The 21,486-nt window shown below is 43.5% G+C and overlaps 1 protein-coding gene across 3 annotated transcripts in view; it reads right to left on the reverse strand.

Annotated features, from left to right (window-relative positions):
• Positions 1 to 21,486, reverse strand: part of CNTN6 (contactin 6) — a 129,774-nt gene that overhangs the window by 33,668 nt on the left and 74,620 nt on the right. For all 3 annotated transcript variants that reach the window (XM_054280993.1, XM_054280991.1, XM_054280992.1), the window contains exons 6-11: positions 19,608 to 19,811; positions 17,427 to 17,529; positions 8,885 to 9,069; positions 6,178 to 6,314; positions 2,317 to 2,446; positions 1,207 to 1,357 (exon numbers count right to left, since the gene is read on the reverse strand). In XM_054280993.1, coding sequence (XP_054136968.1) covers positions 1,207 to 1,357; positions 2,317 to 2,446; positions 6,178 to 6,314; positions 8,885 to 9,069; positions 17,427 to 17,529; positions 19,608 to 19,811 — 910 coding nt within the window. The remainder of the gene's footprint in view (positions 1 to 1,206; positions 1,358 to 2,316; positions 2,447 to 6,177; positions 6,315 to 8,884; positions 9,070 to 17,426; positions 17,530 to 19,607; positions 19,812 to 21,486) is intronic.

Consider the following 21,486-nt stretch of genomic DNA (forward strand, 5'->3'; position numbering starts at 1 on the left):
TATAGAGTTATGGAGAAGCCTGAGCTGGAAGGGCTCAGAGGGATCATGGAGCCCAACTCCATGGGGATTGTCCACCCCAACAACCCCACCCTGTGCTATCAGTTTCTCTGGGTCTGGACTGAAGGCACTAGAGAGGGTAGTTCATGTTTGGACTCAGGTGTTATTTCTTATCAGTAAAACAGAAGTTTTATCAGTTTTATCAGTAAAACAGAACAACCGTGAGTTTGGCAGCTTTTCATTAGAAGGCACAAAATGGCCAACAATCTCTTCTTACAATGTCTCCTAAAACTAAACTATCCAATTAAGAGCTGACACCTGGATTATTTTCCCTTTTAACCCAATAACTGATCCCAAAGTGCTGCAATGCAGACTTTTCTGCCCAATGACAAAATGCCACCCAAACCCATGGAGAAGGAGGAAGAAGAAGCATGAAGAAGAAACTCAGGATGACACCCTGTGCCCTCCATCTTGATTCCATCCACAACACACTAAAAATCCCAAAACCTCAACTTCTCAGCCAGTGACACACCTACACTGCTCTCCATAATCTATTTCGCACTTTTGTGGGTTCCAGTCTACCTTGAAGCCTGGGAAACTTTCTCCATGGATGAGGGTCAGAGTCAGTGCTGCCCTGGGGTCAGGGCACCCCAGAGCAGACACAGAAATATTCCCTGTGTGCCCTGGGTTTCCACCCTGTGCTTGAGGGCATTGAAATGTGATAATGGAGATGCTTTCTGGCAGCTCAGCAATTAGGAATTGGCTCTCACCAAAGCCCACCTGACCCAAAGCAGTTGGTGAGGCCGTGTCACTGCTGGGCCAGCAGCTCAGTCCTGCCTGAACAGAACAACAGGATGGGAGGCCAGGCGTTATTGTCCAGCCTGTAGAGCTGCTCAGCAATTCTGCCCCAGCCTGGGGGCACATCCCACCTCCCTGGCTGCCTCCTGGTGAAGCTGATCCCCTCCAGCCCGTGCTGGCCATGGATTAAGGGGTGCTGAGCACAGACGGACGGATCACGCGATCATCACCCGCAGCTCACCCCGCTTTGCACCCACAGAGCTCCAGAGCCACCCTAAACACAAAGAGGCCTCTGGCATTGCCATCAATGAGCTGCCAAGAGCAATCCTGAGCCAGATGGGCTTCAATCAGCTCTAAATGATGTCAAAGCAGAGGAAATGCAGCGGCCCAGTCGCTGGTTGCTGCCCGTACCTTTTGTTGTGGCGCAGAACCTCCGAGCCCTTTCTCCAGGAAACAGCAGCTCTGGGAGAAGCACTGGGCTTACAACTGATTGTAACTTCCCCTCCAACCTGCACAACAGACAGCTTCTTCACAGGGTTTCTGGAAAAATCTGGGGCTGCAGCTAGAAAGAGAGAAGGAAGAAGAGGTGTTAGTAAATGAACTTGCCAAATTCTTCTCTTTGAGTTCAGCCAGAACAGTCAATGATTGTTTTGGTTCTTAGATTTCTGCAAAAGTAAATCTAAATCTAACATTAAAAATGTGTCTAAGTACCAAAGAATTCTAATTCTGTTTCTAAAGCCATGTGCTCTGACAAACTTTCCTGTGGAAGTCTGGAGACTGGGAGAACTGATCTATCCATGATGGAAAACAAGATTATCTGAGCAGGATAAACTTCACACTCCTGATTCAGCCACAGTTACTCATCTGCAGAGAGGATTCTGTCACAAGCACAGTTCTACTCTGGCTTTCTTTTCAGAGACCTACTCTGTTTTCTGAAAGTATGTTTATTTTTCCAGCACCTTATGTGAAAATTCATTCTTGAACAAGGAGAAAACACAAGACATTGGGTGCTCCTGAAGTCTGTGTTTTACCAGCTCTGATATTTGGCTGTTGAGGAAACTTTACATTTTGAAGTCTAGAACAGAATACTTTTACAATATATGAGCAAGTTCCATTCATGTTCATCTCTGGTTGTCATTAATGAGATTCCTTGTTCCATGTTTCTTGTTTATGTCCATATTTGCCACATGCTCTTTGTTTATAGCTAAAACTATTTTCCCTGCTTTCTGAAATAACTTTAAAAACCTGCAGAATAACCATTAATAACTCAAACTAAGCGAGAAACAGCATTCATTAAACTGGTGTATATGTGATAATAAAAAAGATCATACATGGATTAGATTCTTTCCCCAAACAAAGCATGAAATAAAACTAAAAAAAACCACATTTCCATATGGGTGAAAAGCAAAGAAATATCGGGTTTGAACTGCCAGGTTTCATCTCCTCTTTTGTTAAATTCAAACATTTTTCAACAAGTGTCCTTTTTACTGGTACCTGCACATTTCAGTGACATTTACTCACCAATCACCCTCAGCTCAGCATTGGCATAAATTGTGTCATATTTATTTTCTGCCACGCACTGATAGAGGCCTGAGTCTGACAGATTCAGCATGGGGATGAGGAGAGTCCCATTTTCTATTTGAATTCTTTCCTGATAAGAGAAAAACAAGGAAAAAAACATTGACAGAGCCGATGAGTGAACAAATAAAAGGTTTTTTAGTGTCTCACTGATGGACCTGATCAGGATTCAAAAGCAGAAACGTTGTTTTCTTGGGAGCAATGAGGATAGGTGCACCAGAAATGGGATGTGCACCTCTCTGTGTGGTGGTGGTTGTATTTCCAGCCCTCTGAGCCCTTCCAGCTGCTCAGGAAATCCAGGCACGTGTTGCAGCAGTTTTTCCAGGTTTTCCATGTGTTTCCCTGCACTGCTGAGATGGGAATGTCATTTTCCTTCTCCATGAAGGCGGCACAGAAGGAGCTCCCTGTAGGGATGCTCCACACTGGGAGCCTGGAGCATCTTCAGGATCCTGAGAGGCAGCACCTCATCCCTGGCTGGTGGGACATCATTCCATCATCCCATCAGCTAAATGAGATGAGGATCATCCTAGGTGATCAAAAAGGCTCCACAGGAGAGGTGCTCCAATAACAGGAACATTTTGAACATCATCACACCCTGAGTCACAGAGAAATGAGCCACAGGAAAAGCTCCACTGAAAGCCAACATTTAAATTCCACTTGGAAAGCCCCAGGCAGCTGCTGAGAGCACAGGGAGAGCATGTGCCTTCTCCAGGCCTGCATTTCTACACACACCAACTTTCTTCAGCAATTCTGCTGAAATAGAGGCAGCTGCACAGTGGGTATATTTGGACCAGAGCTTGGAATTTGGTGTATTAAAAGAAGTTTTACTTGCTCTGCTTTGGAAAACAGAAAAAAAAAAGCCTGTTTCATGCTGCAATCATAACTTAAAGCTAAATATCTTGTGATTTTACAATTACTACCCTCTGGAGACAATAATAGCTGTACTGCAAAGTGGAGCACTGAGGAGGAGAAAAAAAAAACAACATTCCCCCAAACAGATGAGTTTGGAAGATACCCAGGGGGAATATAAATCCCATCACCAAGTGCAAGCTGGAACAGCAGATAGCACGGGGAGGATGCTGCTTCTCACTCAGCCTGGCTCTCCTGCCTCTGGAGCAGGAATGGAGGAGTTTGGAGTGCACAGTTTGGGGATGCGCTCCAGTGTTTGATGAACAGCCACAAGCGCCTCAAATGGATTTGTGAAGTGCTGAAAATCTGTCATAGAATGCTAGAATGGGTTGGGTTGGAGGGATCTTAAAGCTTCCACCTCCTGCCATGGCAGGGACACCTCCCACTGTCCCAGGTTGATCCAAGTCCCATCCAGCCTGGCCTTGGGCACTGCCAGGGATCCAGGGGCAGCCACAGCTGCTCTGGGCACCTGTGCCAGGGCCTCAGAGCCCTCACAGGGAAGGATTTATTCCCAATATCCCATCTGAACCCACCCTCTGTAAGTTTGAAGCCATTCCCTGTGTCCTGTCCCTCCATCCCTTGTAAATATTCTCTCTCCATCTTTCTTTCAGGCCCTGCAAGGCCACCCTGAGCTCAGCCCAAAGCTTCTCCTGTGCAGGTGAACAATGCCAGCTGTGCCAGCCTTTCCTCCCAGCAGAGCTGCTCCATCCCTGGGCTCATCCTGGAGCCTCCTCTGGGCTCTCTGAGCAGCTCCAGGGCTGGGGCCGCTCTGCAGGTGGGGTCTCACCTGGGCACAGGGCAGGATCCCCCCTTTCCAGCTCTGGGGTTCTGGGATCAGCACACACATCCAGGAGATGTTTTCCAACACCCCAGCTTTTCCTTGGAGGTCTCCCAACCCTGGACTGACCCAGCCCAAGCTTGTTTAGCTTGGAAATGTGATGAGAGCACAGCCTGGGGCTGCAAGGCTGGTGTGTGGCAAGCTAATTAACAACATTACATTACTTAGCCTCTGATAATTTTTTCCGAGGCTCTCGCTACAGATATCTTTTGCATACTTAGTTTTACCTCCAGGCTGTTTGCTATGCTCTCAATGCATTCTATTTTTACAAACACCCTTTGAATACAAAACCCCCTCTCTGAAGCAAGGCTCGTGTTCCATCCCCATCCCAAATTCCCCACCGTTCCCTTTTGAGCCGTGCAGACAAAGGGAAGAATAAAGCACACGGTGTACAGGAGCACAGGGAGGGTGCTGGGGTGAGCAGCCAGGTGGTCAGGCAGAGAGCTTTGACAAAGAGGAGACAATCAGAATCAGCCCCAGGGTGAAAAGCATCGGGACGTTATTCTTCCTGGGAGAATTCCGACACGCGGGGTGCTGCGACAAACTGAATATTTTATTACATCTCCCTTGTACTTTCCCCTCCAAAGTGTCCATTCTGTCCATTGAGCAATAACATCCAGCACTTTGTTGCCTGAAGAATTGCATTTACAGCACACTGTAAGTACTGTGAAAATGCTGCTTGAAAATGTGTCTGTGAGCGTTTCATTCCTCTTTATTGAAACGCTGCAATTGAAGAGTGACAGACTCTAAATATTGCTGCCTTCAAAGAGAGAGAAACAAGATAATCTCGCTCAGAAAAAGGTGACAATGACTACAATGAGCAGGTTCAGAAAAATTGCAGTCCAGGTAAATTCTGGCTATTTTCCCCAGATGCAGGTTGGGTCTGTTTAGGACTGATCCAGCAGAAAATTATATGGAAGATTGGACCCCATTCCAACGACTTAAAATAAGTACAACTAAATCAAATAAATGCTGGTTCTGCAGCCCAGCAGGTGCTAATTTAGCCCATATGTTCTGGAAATTCTCCTGTATGTGCTCTTGCTCGGCAGGAATTAATCACAGAAAGTTTTTTTTTCCATCCAAGTGAAAATGCCTCGCAGATGAGCCATTGTGTGCTCCAGAGATGCTGGGTGGGTGCTCCATAAAATTAAAAAAAAAACCAAAAAAAAGGAAACTTGGCCTCAGCAGAATGCAAAGAGCTTCCTATGACAGAAGTCTCCTCCATGAGGGTGCCAGCAGCTGGAGGATGGATGGAGCCTGGGATCCCCAGGATTGTGCCTGGAAGCTCTCAAAGACCTGCCTGATGAAGGATCTGAAGGTGGTTCCCAAGTGTTTGAACTCCAAACTTCCCCTGTCCTCATGCTCTCCTACCTCCCTTCCCACTCGGTCCTTCTAAGTGACATTTTGCACTTATCCAGCTCCTCCTTTTACCTTGACCTGGCTTTCTTTGGGTTATCCTGCTACAAAGCACAGAAAATGTTACCCTCAAAAGCAGCTGATTGTCAGAGCTGAGTGATTAATTAGGGTAAAGGATTTCCTCAGCAGGAGAGCAGCGCTCTGCACGAGACCAAAGGTCCACCCAGCTACTGATTTGGAACAGAAACAGAAGAAAATTGCAATTCAACACTGAGCATTTTGCAATTCCAGCTCTGGAATCCTCTTCCAGTCCTTTGGCATCCTACCAGTCCCCCAAACTCCAGATTATGTCTACAAATGTATTTAGTGATTCTTTCACCAATTATAATTCATATTTTTAAGCCTATCTATACCTACAGCCATATATTGCAGCAATTAGATAATTTGCATGAAGAAATTGGTGTTTCTCTCTCTCTAAATTGCAATTTCATACATTTCCAATAAGGATGAAGTCCAAGAATTGAGGCTATGAGTTGCAAAGAGTTTGTTTGTGCTATTATATTTACTTTGATATATTAATATTTACCTATTTTGGAAAATTAATTAATATATTGTGAAATTAATATAATGACTGAATAATGAAACAAACAAACAAACAAATGAAAAGATGAGGAAGAAATCAAAGGAGACAGGAATCTTACCTCTGCCATGAGGGGCTGGCCATTTTTTAGCCAGCTGTAGGAAGGGCTTGGTTTTCCTCTTGCCTTACATTCCCAAAATAAACTGTCATAGAGAGACAGAAAGGCATTTTGGATTTTTTTATCCCATTCAGGGGGTGCTGAAAAGAATATGCAAAGCATTTTAAGCAGGAGAAAAAGTATGCTGCCATTAATTAATGAACTGAGCAGGGCTAATTAATATCTGTTCAACACATTTTTATTGTACTGCAAGTGAATTCTGTACAACAATTCCCAGGCATTAAACATTGGGGCAAGCTTGGGAAAATTTTAGAAATCAATGGTTAATGGGTAAGGAGTTTGGTTGAGATTTTATCATTTTTTGTGGCCAAAATGTGTAGAAATTGTGGTTTTAGATGCCAGAAATCAGGAAAGCAACCAAGACATGTCATTTCTGCAAAGTTTTCCTCTGTAGAAATTCACTGAGGTGTAAAAGCAGAATTTGCAGGGATCACCCAGGAGCTCTGTAAACAACTGAGCCTCAAGGGCTGAGCTGAGCAGGAGCTCCCTTGGGAAGGCTCTGACATTCAGGCAGGTTAGGGGTGAGACCTGGGAAGAATGAATAACACCAAATCACACCAAATCACGCCAAATAACACCAAAACCCACAAAAATAACACCTCATTCCATGGGCAGGGACACCTCCCACTGTCCCAGGCTGCTCCAAGCCCCAGTGTCCAGCCTGGCCTTGAACATTTCCAGGGATCCAGGGGCAGCCACAGCTGCTCTGGAATTCCATTCCAGCCCTCCCCACCTTCACAAGGAAGGATTTCCCCCAAAATCCCATCCAGCCCTGCCCTCTGGCTGTGGGAGCCATCCCCTGTGTCCTGTCCCTCCATTCCTTATCCAAAGTTTCTCTCCAGCTCTCCTGGAACCCCTTTAAGTGCCCAAAGATCCTTTAAGGACAGAGTTCCCCCTGCTTAAAAGCATTCTAATTACATTTAATTTGTACTGCTCTCAGGAGGGATCACACAAAAAGCAGTGTCCAGGAAAGAATCTCTATTTTTTTGGACACAGCCTTCCTTCCTCCAGAGGAAAACCCCCAGAGAACAGAGAAGGAGCTAGAGGAAATCAATTACAGAGATAATTCACCAGCACACTCCTAATATGACAAAAATAACCTCATGCCAAGGCTTCATGAGTGCTGTTTGTACATTGCTCTATGAACAGCTCTTAATTAATGTACAAAGCACAGTTAATAAGCACATTGTTTTAGATTGAATTAACTGATCATAATTTTATAATTGCCTGTGCTGTTATCAATCACGGCCAGGTAATCTACTGAACTTAAATTTAATAGAACTGCTTGATTGACAGGGTGAAAAAAATTAGTGAGCAACAAGAGCAAAATCTACCCCCTGAAAGCAAGGAAATAATGAAATATTTAAACCAGCAGCAGACTGTTCTATTCCTGGCATATATCTTGATATTAGCCATGGTTGCAGGAGCCTGGGAGCTTATCAGCAAAGCCTGCATCTCTTCATTAGAAGAGATTTACTTTAAAAAAAAGGGAAAATGCTTGCCAGAGTCTTCTCAACAGATGTTAACTGGAGGCTCAGTCTTGCTTGCTGTGATTTTTTTTTTTCTCCTCGCTGTTATGTTTCATTTTCTTTTTTTTTTTTTTTTTTTTTTTTTTTTTGTTTTGTTTTCTCCTTTGAAAGATTTATGAGGTAAAGAAAAGATCTCTCCTCTGATTCCTGTCCAAGTGTGTTGCTTTCCCTGGGTGTGAAGAGTTCCACTAAAGTGCCATCATTCACCCTGGCCACGAGGGACCATCCCATGGGACTGGGACTGCAGGGAAACAACGCCCATGGGAGGGGACAGGGAAAGGGAGAACATTCCCAGGTCATTCTCCACTTTTAGCCAAGCTGGAAGGAGAGGGGGGAATGGGATGAGTTCCCTCTGCTTTGTCCTGCTGTGTTTATGGGACAACAGGAGGTGAAATCACCTTCACTGCTACAGAGCAAAATCCTGCCCTGAGTCTCTGCTGGACACTGATCCTTGTCACGGTGATATTTTATGAAAAATCCCTTCGCCAGGATTTCTTCTCCTGGGAAGCTGGGAAACCTCAGCTTCTCATTGTTTTGCTGCTTTGGGATGTGATTTGGAGAATTGTTTACCCAGCATGTGAATTGTTTTAATTTAATGAGCAATCCCAGCCCAGCTGTGTCAGACTCTGGTCAGTCACAGGTTTTTATTATTCATTCTGGTTTAGCCTTCTGATGTCTCCTTTCTCTTTCTTTAGTATAGTTTTAGTATATCATAGAATAGAATAGAATAGAATAGAATAGAATAGAATAGAATAGAATAAGAAATCAGCCTTCTGAGAACTTGGGGTGAAATTCTCATCTCTCATCTCATTCTGGGGACCTCACAACACCCCAACAGATCCCTGCCTGCCTTTCCTGTCTCACACACCTGCACAGGGATTCCCCTCTGCTTTTATTAACATTCCCAACTTCCCACACTTCCAATCCCAGCTTTGATGTAAAATATCTCTATTTGCTGAGGCTCAGTGAAGGTCACTGAGAGCCCCCAATCAGTTTTTAATCAGCTTAACCTGACATGCACTTTCTACCTCCAGGAAGGGGCTGGGAGACTCCATCTGCACAATGCAGCACAACTCCATCCTGCTCTTCATTAAAAACCAAAATTCACTTAATCTGCTTACCATAGACAAATAATTGACCTCTTGCAATGTTTATTCCTCGTGTGTTTGCTGCGATGCACTCGTAGGAACCTTCATCCTCCTGCTCAACGTTGGGGATTTCGAGAACTCCCCCAGTCCTGTTGTGTTGGATTTTCTTTGCCAAGGATTTTCCATCAGACCTTCTCCAGCTAATGTTTGGGACAGGACTAAAGAATTGTATTTGTTGGAGAAAAAGAGACAGCATTGGTTACGGCAGAGGAAAAAGAATGTAAAATCCTTTCTTGAGAGTAGCAATATTTTTTAAAAAGAAATAATTCCTAAGCATGACATACAGAGGTTCATATAAGACTGAGATTTTATAGCATGTCCAATTTATTTAGGAGCACAGGTCCAAAGTGGGATGAAATCCTCAGTCAGTTCTATGGTTTTTCCTTAGGCCAATTTGTGTTTTCCCCTTAGTAACTCTTACCTGGGGCTCAAACCTGTTTTTAAGCCCTGTGACACTGAGGCAATGACTTTGCAAGTCCGAATAAACACCACAGAAGTTCTGAATTATTGACTGGTTCTCCCAGCAAACAAATTCCCTGCAGCACTAAAGGCATTTTCATACCCCAAAATAGGAAATATTGGCCAAGATTTCAAAAGATCTAAAAATACCAATAAATCTAAATATAAAAAACGGGAGCCTAGGTAGAAGAGAGCAGACAGAGAATTGAGTGAGGAGAGGAAAGAACAAAACATTGAGGCTGGAAAGAGATAGAGACAAAAAAGGAATATTTCTTTTTTCATGTTTTTAAAGCTTTCTATCATCTTCGTTTCTATTTGGATCAATGTATCCCATACACCACAAAACAGTGAAGTGTGAAGGCAGCTATAAATACATCTTGGATTTCTGGGAATATCACAAACCATAGGAGCCTCGCTTTCATGATCTATTATGTCACCAAAACACTTTGAAATATTAATAGTCATGGATTTCACAGTTGTTTGCTGTTTCTGCAAACTGAACTAAGTTTCCTTTTCTAACAAATTCAATTTTGAGATTTTTACAGGGGCTTTGACTAAATGCTGACTTCTTTTCTGCTGGAAGTAACATCCAGAGCAAGTGAAAACTCAACTTTCATGGAAGTTACAAGTCCTTGTTTCCAGTCTCCAAGGTCTCTTCCTGCAGTGCTGACTTACAAAGGATTTATTCCTTTTTAATAATAATAAATTCCTTTTATTCCTTTTTAATTCCTGCTCGCACCTTAAATTATTCAAGTTCAAGTCCTTGTTTATTGAACAAAGAAATCAAGTCACAAATGCAGAATGGATTAATTTCTTAATAATTCAGGGAGTTTGGCCTGATTTCTGCATTTTGAGTCTGTGTGTCTGTGATGTTCACAACTTCCTCTGAGCAAGAAGGACCCGAGTTGGGAGAAATGTGAGTTCTCTGAACAATTTCCTACAAACAGGAGTGACTGGGACATGGCAGATGTTGTTAACCAGTCAAAGGGCTGCGAAGCAAACCTGAGATTTTATTCCAGTTTTCCTCATTTTGCTCAAATTCTAAAAAACTCCAGATCTTTCTGGACAACAGCCACTGTCACCACCATGTTTATTCGCTGTCCTTTCCAACAAGACCAAAAGCTATTTCAGATATTTAATACCATTCCTTCCTAGGGAATTTCTAAGGGTTTGTTTTCCCCTGAGGGAATTGTTAAAAGGTGCTGTCTCCTCCAGAAACCTCAGCACAGAACCACAGGATCATTCAGGCTGGAAAAGACCCCTGTCACCAGGATATTTTCTGAAAAATCCTTTCACCAGGGTTTTTCTCCTGAGAAGCCTCAGAAAAGAAATGTAAACAATAATTATCTGATTGCTTGGAATGGGGTCTGGAGACCGTTTACCAACAGGTGCATCTTTGATTGGTTCTATGTGGATTGTTTTTAATTAATGACCACTCACCATCAGCTGTGTCAGACTGAATCAGTCAAGCTTTCATTATCACATTATAATTCTTGTTTAGCCTTCTGATGTAGCCTTTCTCTATAGTTTGGTATAATTTTAGTATTGCATATGATATGATATGATATGATATGATATGATATGATATGATATGATATGATATGATATGATATAAATATCAGCCTTCTGAGAACATGGAGTCAAATTCTCATCTCTCATCTCATCCTGGGGACCTCACAGCACCACAGCCTCCAAGATCAAGTCCAACCTTCCACCTGCTCTCTAATCAGGAGGTGCCACATCTACTCATGGTTTGAAGCCTTCCAGGGCTGGTGACTCCAGAACTTCAGTGTTGCTTTTCCAATGAACCAATTTTTCTAAAAATCCAACCCAAACCACTCCTGGTGCAGCTGGAGGCTGTTGTCATGCCAGAAGAGCCCATCCCCACCTGGCTCAGGCTCCCTTCAGGTGTTTTTAGAGAACAGCAAGGTTCCCCTCGAGCCTTCTTTCCTCCTGCAGGATTTCTCTACAGCACGTTAGTTTCAGTTATTTATTCAGTTATTTATTCAGTTATTTATTCAGTTGTCATAAAGCAAGGTACTTTTGGCTGTTTAAAAGGAGCACAGCACTGGTGCAGCCCCAGCCTGGCTCATGTCTGCCTGCTCCAGGCAGGAAAACAGCCAGGGGAGCTTCCCAGCCTGGCTGGGATTGATCCACAGCAAGGAGAGCACGGCTGCCTCTCCAAATCCTCCTGCATATTCAACACTGGGGGAGCAGCAACTGTGCAGCAGCAGCAGCCTGCAGAATGCCAGGAGCGTTTAACTGCTTGCTTTAAAGGCGTCTCTTCTGGATTTAATCTTATTTTTTTTTTTTTATAACAAAGAGATTAAAGGGAACCAGCAGCCATATGGGAGGAAAAAAACCCAATAATTAGATGCGTTCTGCCACCTGAAAGAGCTTCATCTCCATATTTCCCATTCTCTCGGCCATTTGTTTTCTCTCAGCTCTGGCTGTTCGTGAGCAAGGGAATTCTGTGCTGACACCAAGGCCAGAGGCAGTGCTGGGTGGGAAAAGGCTCCTTCTGTCAGCTTGGCCAAGGTTTGAGCAGGAGATGCTCCCCTGATCTCCTTCTCCACTCCACAGACTTTTAATCACGTCCTTGGGGATGTCTCAAGGCGAGCTCAGCTCATTTTTGGCCGAACATGAGGATGTTTGACACTCGCTCCTGATGTCAGCTGAGCAGGAGGGCAGAGAAACCTTGGAGCTCATCAGCTTTGCTGTGTTTAAAGGCAATAAATAGTTAACTGCACTTGGTTCTCCTGCCAGGCAGCCTGGATTTGTCAGGAGGAGGAATTCCTGAGTCAGGACAGCAGCTCCACCTGAGCTACAGGTAAAGGAGCAGAGTCTGGCAGGGTCTGTAACTCAGCCAACTCCATGGGATGGACCTTCCTAGAGAATATCTGCATTTCTGCATCGATGCCTCATTGCTACAGAATTCCCAGCATCTTCAATCACTGCATTTTTCAGAAAATAAGGGGTTTTTGGCTGGTTTCACTTTTTTCTGCTGCTAGTTTCCCCTTTTAAACCAAATCTCTTAATAGCAACTCGTACTTAGGCAATGTGAAACCTTTCAAGGTTAAAAAAAAAATAAAACCAGTTTGATTAAATTGGGTTTTGGGACAAATAATCTATTTAGAAATGGATGCTTTAAGGAGTAAAACATTCATTTAGAAGTACATAATTGTGTATAAAACCTAATTCAGCCTTGTGAGTTTTTGTGGGATTGTTTTGCATGTTCATATTCCTTGGAAGGCCAGGACCTGTCATTGCTGCACCCCTTGCAGCTTTGGGGTGGCCCTGCCCCTCATTGTCCTTCTGTCCTTCCAATAACCAGATTAAAAATAATAACTGCTTGGGCCTAAAAAGTTTTGGAGTACGTGAAGAAACAATGAGTGCACTTCCCAAATTTATTACACTTCATACACAAAGTCTGGCTTTCTCCTGAGTAAATAAGAAACAGTGAGAGTGTCTTAGTACATAAATCTGCAGTTTATTTGAAACCTTCAGAGCATCCAGGAGCACTAATTTAATTTATATTCCACCATACAGGCAGCAGAATCACAAAACCATAAGTTACTAACTGGGAAAGAAAAGGAGATGGAAAATATTTTGTGGTCGGTGACAAGTTCTTGTCACAGGGAACGCGAAATTAATTTGTCTGCAGAATTAGAACCCACACCACGAGGGAGGTTTCACCTTTTTCAGCAGAGATGATGCATTGGGACCGTGCCTCATCTTTTGTCCTGTGCATCTGGGGGCCCTTCAAAGGGAAATTCAATCTGCATTTGGGATAATGAAGCCCGCGGTTCGTTAGACAAATGAGCCCGAGCTGGGCTTTGAAAGGCGCATCACTGCTGACACCGGGGAGAATTAGGATCTGAGGAGCGCCATAATTAAAGCATTTAATTTTGGATCGTCCTGATGGATTACCTGAAAGCAGCATTTTCTGAAGGCACTTTCCTGGAGGCACAGCCTGAGCTGTGTGAGGGGGATCTGCTCATCCCTGGAAGGACAAACCCAGGCCTTGCTTTGGTCAGGGATGGAAAAAAGAAACTGGAAAATTCACTTGGGGTGCCCAAAGTCATCCCCATATCTGGGATTTCCCATAACTGGCCCTTTTAAAGCCTCCTACATCAACAGCTTGAGAATATACCAGAGGTGAAGCCTGGGATTTTTATGTAAATTTAGTAAAAATGGTTATTTGGAACCCCCTTGGAGCTGTGTGATTATCTACTTATTCCAAGAGCTGCTAGAAAAAAACCCCTTCTGTGAATACATTTAGAGGAATAGGTGGGAACTTCCCATGAAAAATGAATATTCTGGGGTTGAAAGAAATCTTGTTTTATGTTATTCACATATGCTTTTTACAACCTCAGCTGGCAACAGCCCATCTGCAGGGATTGTGAACTGATTATTTCCTTTTCTTTGAGAAGGGAATGAAGAAAAATATAAACCACAGACAGAGTTTAATAAATATGTGCACCAGACATGGAAACTACTTTGCCTTTTTTCATTCCAGGGACTATTCTTATTTGTCCAACAAGAAAAAAAAAAAGTTATTTTGAGAGAAATCTACAGAAAGTAGCACAGTGTAACTCAACTGAACATAATTCTTTCCATGGTGCTCAATCCCCTGAAAGACAGGGAGCAATAATTTGGATATATGGCATCATTAATAGAGCTTGATCCAAACCAGGACTTTTAATCCTGGCATAATATTAAACACTGTCATTGTAATGAATATTGGTGCAGAACACAAAGTCTCATCTCTTCTATTAAACTGCCACAAGCTGCAGGATTTGAAATAGTGGAGCCACTATTTCATATTTCAGTTTTCCCTCTTTCAAAGGATTAAGTGTAAGATGCCGTTTTTTGCCTGTTTAGATTCATCAGAGAGCTGCACTTTATTTTATAATCCCATCAGAGCGAGCACTAATTTGCTTTTCCAAATCTTCTATTTGTGGTGTCTGCTCTATAAAATAAGGTTCAAAGTCAAGGACTGGTCTGAGATCCTTTGTCTAATTGGGTCCATCCTTCCAAACCCTCTTTGCGCAGAGAAATTCTTATTTAACCAGTTCTTTTCCTCAAAACAAGAAGAATTTCTGGGGCTGGTAGATGATTTGCGAAAATCATTAGTGATATTTTAATGTGAAGTGCAAAAAGAGCTTTGCAACAGATCTCTGTGGAATGCACCTACCCCAGGGTGCCCCACAGGAGCACATTTGGGTGACTTTCAGCTCCCCCACGTTAAAAAAAGGCATTTTTGAGATGTTTTAAATCAAGTTTTAAACTCAGCCAAGAGCCTGGCCTCTCCTAGCTGCACCAGAACTGTGGAAGTGCCTTTTGAGCCAGGCCCAATTGGTGTGATTTGCTGTTCCACGCAGAAAAAGAGACGCTATTTCTCTAAATACCACAAAACTACTTTCATTTAAGACTTCTGCAGCCCAAAACCCCAGCGGGTTGCCTATGATCTGCCTTCAGCATGAAACATTTCTGTTATTCACAGTGCCCAGGCAGCAGCAGCCGCGGCATTGTCGGAGCCAGCGGCCTAACAGTGTGAATATAGAAAATTATGGATAATGGGAAAGCAGTTCTGAAACCTGAGCGAGATAATAACCACCGGTGCTCGTGGCAGATCAGAGGTGCAGCTCAACAAATGCTGGGCTGAATTGATTTTAACATAAACAGACAATAGCAGGGGCCAGGGTTTTAGTGGAATTTGGGAATCTGAAGGTGCTGCTGCATTTAGATGGTTCTGCCTGCAATTGTAAGCAGTTGGAGGCAGGAAACGTGCAGATTTTCACAATGCCACTAATCACCTGCATACCTCTAGAAATCTGGCCTTATCTAATAAGTTAAGAGTGTTTCACCTGCAATCTGTTTTGCTTGCTTTATTCACATCTAAGTGCCAGCTCTGAAATAAAGCTTTTGCACTGGTGGACATGTTGGTGAAAAGGTGGTTGAAGGCTCTGTTTAGGGAGGAAAAAACCCACAGATTGAAACCTGTGCAGCTCTGTGCAAGACATTGAACTTCTAAAATTAAAATTTAAGAGGAGAAATTGTGAGAAATTTCCAGTATCACCACACAAGGCCTCTGCTCCCAAGCAGCACTTCCAACACGGGTGCACATCAGCAGTGTGACACCAGACAGTGTGTGGAAAGTGGATTTTGGCCGTGGATCTCTGGTACTTAGGCAGGATAACTCCAGGGAGGTCTGGCAGCACTGCTTTCAGCTGCACATGAAGAAGAAAATCTACATTAAAGCTGCATTAACCCTCTCAGGCATTCCTAAGCGCTGCATAGAAGGGTGTCCCTGAGGGATCTCATTATCCATATGTCCTCTTAGTCCCCTTTTTTCTCCTTAAGATGTTCTTAAAATGGCAAAATCTGTTCATCACATTAACATGACCCATCTTTACCCCTTCACTAAGATGTCAGTGCTTTGTACATCTCATTTCCTGGCTTTTTCTCCAGCATTGTTCAATGCTTTCCATGCAACAGATGGAAATAAGAAATGACAACTTGAAATGTAGAGCCTGCACGGACTAACACACAATTAAGGAGGTATTTAAAGAGAAGTAGCTTGACAGAATTTGGGAAAGAAAATCAGCTTTAGTCTAAGTGTGCTAAAGTCTGCTATTGCTTTTGAGCCAAAAAAAGTGCATATACCTTTAATAAAAATTATCTCTAGTATTAGTTTGTGTAGAAATCTCATCTGAAAGGCAAGGCCATTTCAATCTTATTAACTTTTTATTTGCTTTATTTTTCTACTTGCCAGCCTGGGTTCCAGAGGAACATTTGATTAATTTGTGCTGTCTGCAAGTCAGGCTTTTAACCTCTGGGAAAGCTCTAAACACTTTAAAAGCTTACAGCCTTAAAATGGATTGCCAAAGTGAACTTAAACTAAATAGAGGTCAACAATCTCAGGGTTGTTTGGGCTTTTCCAACGATGCTCAGTGGAAAGACTGGGGTTTGTGGGCTGGTTACAGTGATTCAGTCCCCCAGCTGCTCCCTGAATGCAGAGCAGCTGCCTGAGCCACCAGAGCAGCTGGGAACAGGCACAGCAGTGCAAGAAAACACAGAAAAATGCAGGAAAATGGATTTTTGGAAGGAAGGGCTGCTGCTGGGTCTTCCCAGGGCGCCTCAGCGTTGCTTTGGAGACAGGAGGGTCAGGAGATCCATCCCACCTACTCTTCAAACACAGCCTGATTCCCCACATCTGATTTTTAGCAATGAGAGAGCCCAGAGGAGGCTCCAGGGTGATGCCAGGGATGGAGCAGCTCTGCTGGGAGGAAAGGCTGGCACAGCTGGCATTGTTCACCTGCGCAGGAGAGGCTTTGGGTGAGCTCAGAGTGGCCTTGCAGGGCCTGAAGAGGCTGCAGGAAAGCTGGAGAGAGACAAATGACAGGGGATGGGATGATGGGACACGGGGGGAATGGGTTTAAATTGAAGAAGGGCAGGTTTATATGGGATATTGGGAAGGAATTCTTGGCTGTCAGGGTGGGCAGGCCCTGGCACAGGTGCCCAGAGCAGCTGTGGCTGCCCCTGGATCCCTGGCAGTGCCCAAGGCCAGACTGGACAGGGCTTGGAGCAACCTGGGATAATGGAAGATGTTCTTGCTGAGGGCAGGGGGTTGAAATTTGATGAACTGGATAAACTTTAAGGTCCCTTCCAGCCCAGAGCAGTCTGTGATTCCATGATGCCACACAAGCACTAAAACCATTCCTATTGTGATATTTATCAGGGGTGAGGGTACAGTTACACTGACCACTATCCCACTATCACCTGGAGTCAGGTCTAACCTCAGAGTCAAAACTACCCTCAGGAAAGAAAATCTTTGTTCCAATTTTCCCTCCTCTTCCCACTTTCCCTCCCCCTGCACCCACGTGAGCCTCAGTTATAGCACAGAACTCTCTCTCATTTCCTTGTGAACACACAGCACAATCAAAGCAAGGTTAAAAACCCACAAGATTCCCAAATCCCATTCTGACCAGAATAATTCCAACATGACAGGAGCAGCGTTAAACCCCAGACTGAACAAAAACAAAGCTCTTACTTTCCCAGGGCGAAGCACTCCAGCCTGGCAGAGGAGCCCTTGGCGGCGTAGGTCGTTTCTGGAAAACGCACCTCAATCTTTGGCTCGTACTCCCCCATCACACCTGTGGAACATCAAAACAGCTGACTCCAGCTGAGCCCAGACCTTCTCGTGCAACACAGCTTCAGGGTGAGAGGGAGGGTGCCATGAATCCCTTCAGAGCCTCATGTTCCACCCGTGATGGAGCAGGTTTAACCTCCTGGGTGGGGTTCAGCCCTCTGCTGAAAACTCTGTGAAATCTCTCCATTTAGGAGAGAAATCTCTTCCCTGCATTTAGGAGTTGAAGAGTGTGACTTTATGCAAGTTTTACATTCCAAGTCTGCTGAGCATCAAGGTTTTTGAGATAATTTTGGGTTCACACCTCTTATCAAGCAACAGTTTTGTCGCTAGTCACGCTCAGGACACTTTGGTGATCCTAAGTGCAAGAAAATTAGAAAATCCCATGTGCAAACAACTTGCAAAAGTCTTAAAATGTCTTAAAACATCCAAATGTGAGTTGCAGACTTCAGGAAAGCTGATGTAATTAGATGGAATTACCATATTTGAAAATCTGGCTGAACATCTGATAAATCACAGATAATCCAGTATTAATTTAGGGCATTTAATTTTGCAGCAGGTTTGGGATGGATTTAGGAAACTAAACTTTTAGCTGAACTTCTGCAGTATTTTTTATGTGTCTCACAGCGAACCTCATTCCAGCTGCAGGGATGAACATAAATCAGGTATTTTCCTGCAGTGTCTTTGCCCAGATCCCACACAGGAAATGAACCAATTCTTGTTTTATATTTAACAGGCATCTGCATAATATTGTACATTCAACTTCCACTGCTGCCTCAGAGGCTGCCAGCATTGGAGTCAATCCAGAGGCCAGCAGAGAGAATGGGAGAGGAGAAAGGGGCTGATAGAAGGAGTCTGAGAAAAGGAATAGTGATGAAAAGGAAAAAAGAATCAGAAAAGATCTTAAGCATCTGCAATCAGAGTTTGTGCCAAATTATTAACTTTGGAGCTGAGGAAGTGCAGCTTTGTTTTGTGTGATCTGCTGATGTTACTGAACAGCAGAGCCTCACAGTGACAGCATTATTCCATGCTTTACTTATTTATTTGTTATTCCATAATGCACAGCTGAGTTTTGTTTATCCTCCAAATCCAACTCTGCACAGAGTTTTGTCACTGATTGTCGCCACTGCTTTGCAAACAGCACGAGTATATTGAAACTTAGGTGGGCAAACTCCCAGAACAAACTTTGTGTACAGATTTCCAGGTCTGTATTTCTTCCCACGAACATTTAATTACAAATGTTGCCAGGAAGGCGTTGGTACGTGTGCAGGGGAGTTTCTCACCTCAGCAACCCGAGGCAGCTGTCTGGATTTGATATTTGAGCTATACTTAGATGACAAATTTAGAAAGATTTGTTGGATTTAAACCTCAACACGGGCACGAGGTGGGAAATATAAATGTGCCACGTGACATTCTCTTGTTGTTCAGTGACACTGAGAACTTTCTTTACTTGTTCATCTCCTCATCCCTGCCCCTGACAGCTCAAACATCACTGATGCCTCAGGATTTCACCTTTTCTATTTTCCATCTATTTGTAATTCTGTAATTCTTCAGTGTGTAACTCCAAACTCCACACACATTGTGAGCTGCTGCTTCCCCATTTGGGGCAGACACAACAATTCCTCTCCAGGCCTGGCAATCAAGGACACCTCACTGCCTCAGGGCCCAGAGATGGGAACAAAAGTGAGTTCGGGGCAGCAAATCTGGGGTGAATGACTTCATTACCTGGAGCTGGAATGGGCAGATTCACCCCCAATATGCAAATGGACCAAACTTATAAAAGTGTTAAAACCAATGATCTATCGTCCATTTTTGGTTGTAGCCCCTGGGGGGCTTTGTCTGCCCTAAATGTACCTGAAGCCCTCCAATAAATAGAACAGTTTCAATAAATAGAACAGCTTTTTATTGCCTTAATTCAGTCTGGCCTCTGTTTTAGGTAATCCCAAAAAGGCATGGTCACCGTGGGGCCATGTCCTGCTGCAGAACCTTCACTGGGGCAGTTTTCCCTCTATGTGGGTGAATTCCCCCCCTCTGGGGCAGGATCAGTTGGGGTTTTGAGGCAGCCCAGCCCCTCTGTGCACTCACCATCGCCCCTGAGGCTGAGGGCAGTGGGGGTTCCCCACACCTGGCGCTGAGCCTCGGCGCTGCTCACGGCACAGGTGTAATTGCCAACGTCCCAGGGCTCCACCTTGGCCAGGTACAGGTTTCCTGTGGCCTGGGAAACGAAGCGCCGGCTGTCTGCCCCAAGATCCAGGGTGGTGTTGTTGAAGATCCACGTGTAGGACAAGGCTGGAAAACACCAGACATGCATCACACATCCCTCCCAGCACAACTGGTGGGGAGAATGAGAGAAAACCACTGGGGAGGCACAAATTAGCACAGGCCAGGTGTGGCATCCACATTCCCTGAATGTGATCCCTTCACCCAGGGCTTTTCTCCTGGGAAGCTGAAATGCAGCGAGAGAGGCCTCAGAGAAAAGGAAAACAATTCTTATCTCATTTGCTTCTCCTGTGTTGTGCTCACATGTGGAATGTGTTTGGAGATTGTTTACTCACAGGTGATTTCTTGATTGGATTCTGGTGTGAGTTGTTTTGACTCAATGGCCAATTAGGGCGAAACTGTGTCAGGACTCTGGAAAGAGTCACAAGTTTTCATTATTATCTTTTTAGCCTTCTGTAAGTATCCTTTCTGTATTCTTTAGTATAGTATTCTTTCATATAATATAGTATAATAAATAGTACTACTACTACTATTGTTATTATTATTTATATAATAAATAATATATATTATTTAAATAAATAATAATTAAGAATTTAATAATAAAATATATAATAAATAATTATTTCATAATAAACCTATAAATACATAATATATATTACATAAATATATATATTTATATACTATATATTATACTATTATATATTATACTATATAATATATAGTATAATATCTATTATACTATATTATATATAGTATAATAATATAATAGTATAATATATAGTATATAAATAATAATAATATAATATAATAAATTAGCCTTCTGATAAGATGCAGTCCTCCTCATCATTCCTTCCTTTGCTGGTGACCCTGAATTTTACAATAGCCAGGTAAGCATTGCTCGAGTTTTCAGCTCATTTCAAGCCACTTCAGGAGGTCACAGCAGTTTCTGTCCCCTGGCACTTCTCATTTTCCTGCCTAGCCTGCTCCTAAGCAGGAATGGTGGTGCTGCAATGGCTTGGGAAAGCTGCTTTAGTGAATAATTTCTGTTTATGGTGCTTTCCCTCTGAAAATCTAGAGGGCAAATTGCTGCTTGGTGCTACAGCTCCTTTCTTCACTCTCAATATGGAAAAATTAAACTGGTTACAAGGAGCTGGAACACTAAATTTTCATGGAGGGATGAGCTGAGCTGCACAAAAGTGTTTTGGAGACAACTTTAAATTATATCCTATGGCCCATTTGTAAGAACATCCCCTTATCTTCCATACTTCTTGCCCCATTCTCACTTCCTGCCCCTTTTCTGCCCCCTTTTCCCACATGGTACTCCACAATGTAAACCTTTATAATGTACATCTATAAGACCAGGAAACTAAAAACTGATTTATTTGACCAGTCCGCCCTGGAAAAGTAGGTATTCTTGTGAGTTTACCATTCCCTGGTTTTGGGAAAGATTTTTGGGCCAAGCCTTGTGCACTGAGGATCAGGTTCAGAGCTGATCCCCCGGTGTGGGTGACCCAGGGTGTCCTGCCACCCCTCTGTGCAGCTGCTCTGCACCCAACAGCAGGAGCAGGACTCAAACCCTGCCTTTTACAAGCCACAGTAAATCACAGCTTTCCAAATCTACCAGTTTAGCTCCTCTTAATTAAATGCATAATTCATAAGCTAACAGTGTTCTGCCAACAGCTTCATTTTTACACATTTCCCCCATCAACAACCCCATTCCAAAAAGATTATTTACGTTGCTTTC

This window comes from Melozone crissalis, unplaced genomic scaffold (genome assembly GCF_028551555.1).
Source record: "Melozone crissalis strain CALT ecotype California unplaced genomic scaffold, PUWL_Pcris_2 ptg000029l_1, whole genome shotgun sequence".
Classification (NCBI taxonomy): Eukaryota; Metazoa; Chordata; class Aves; order Passeriformes; family Passerellidae; genus Melozone; species Melozone crissalis.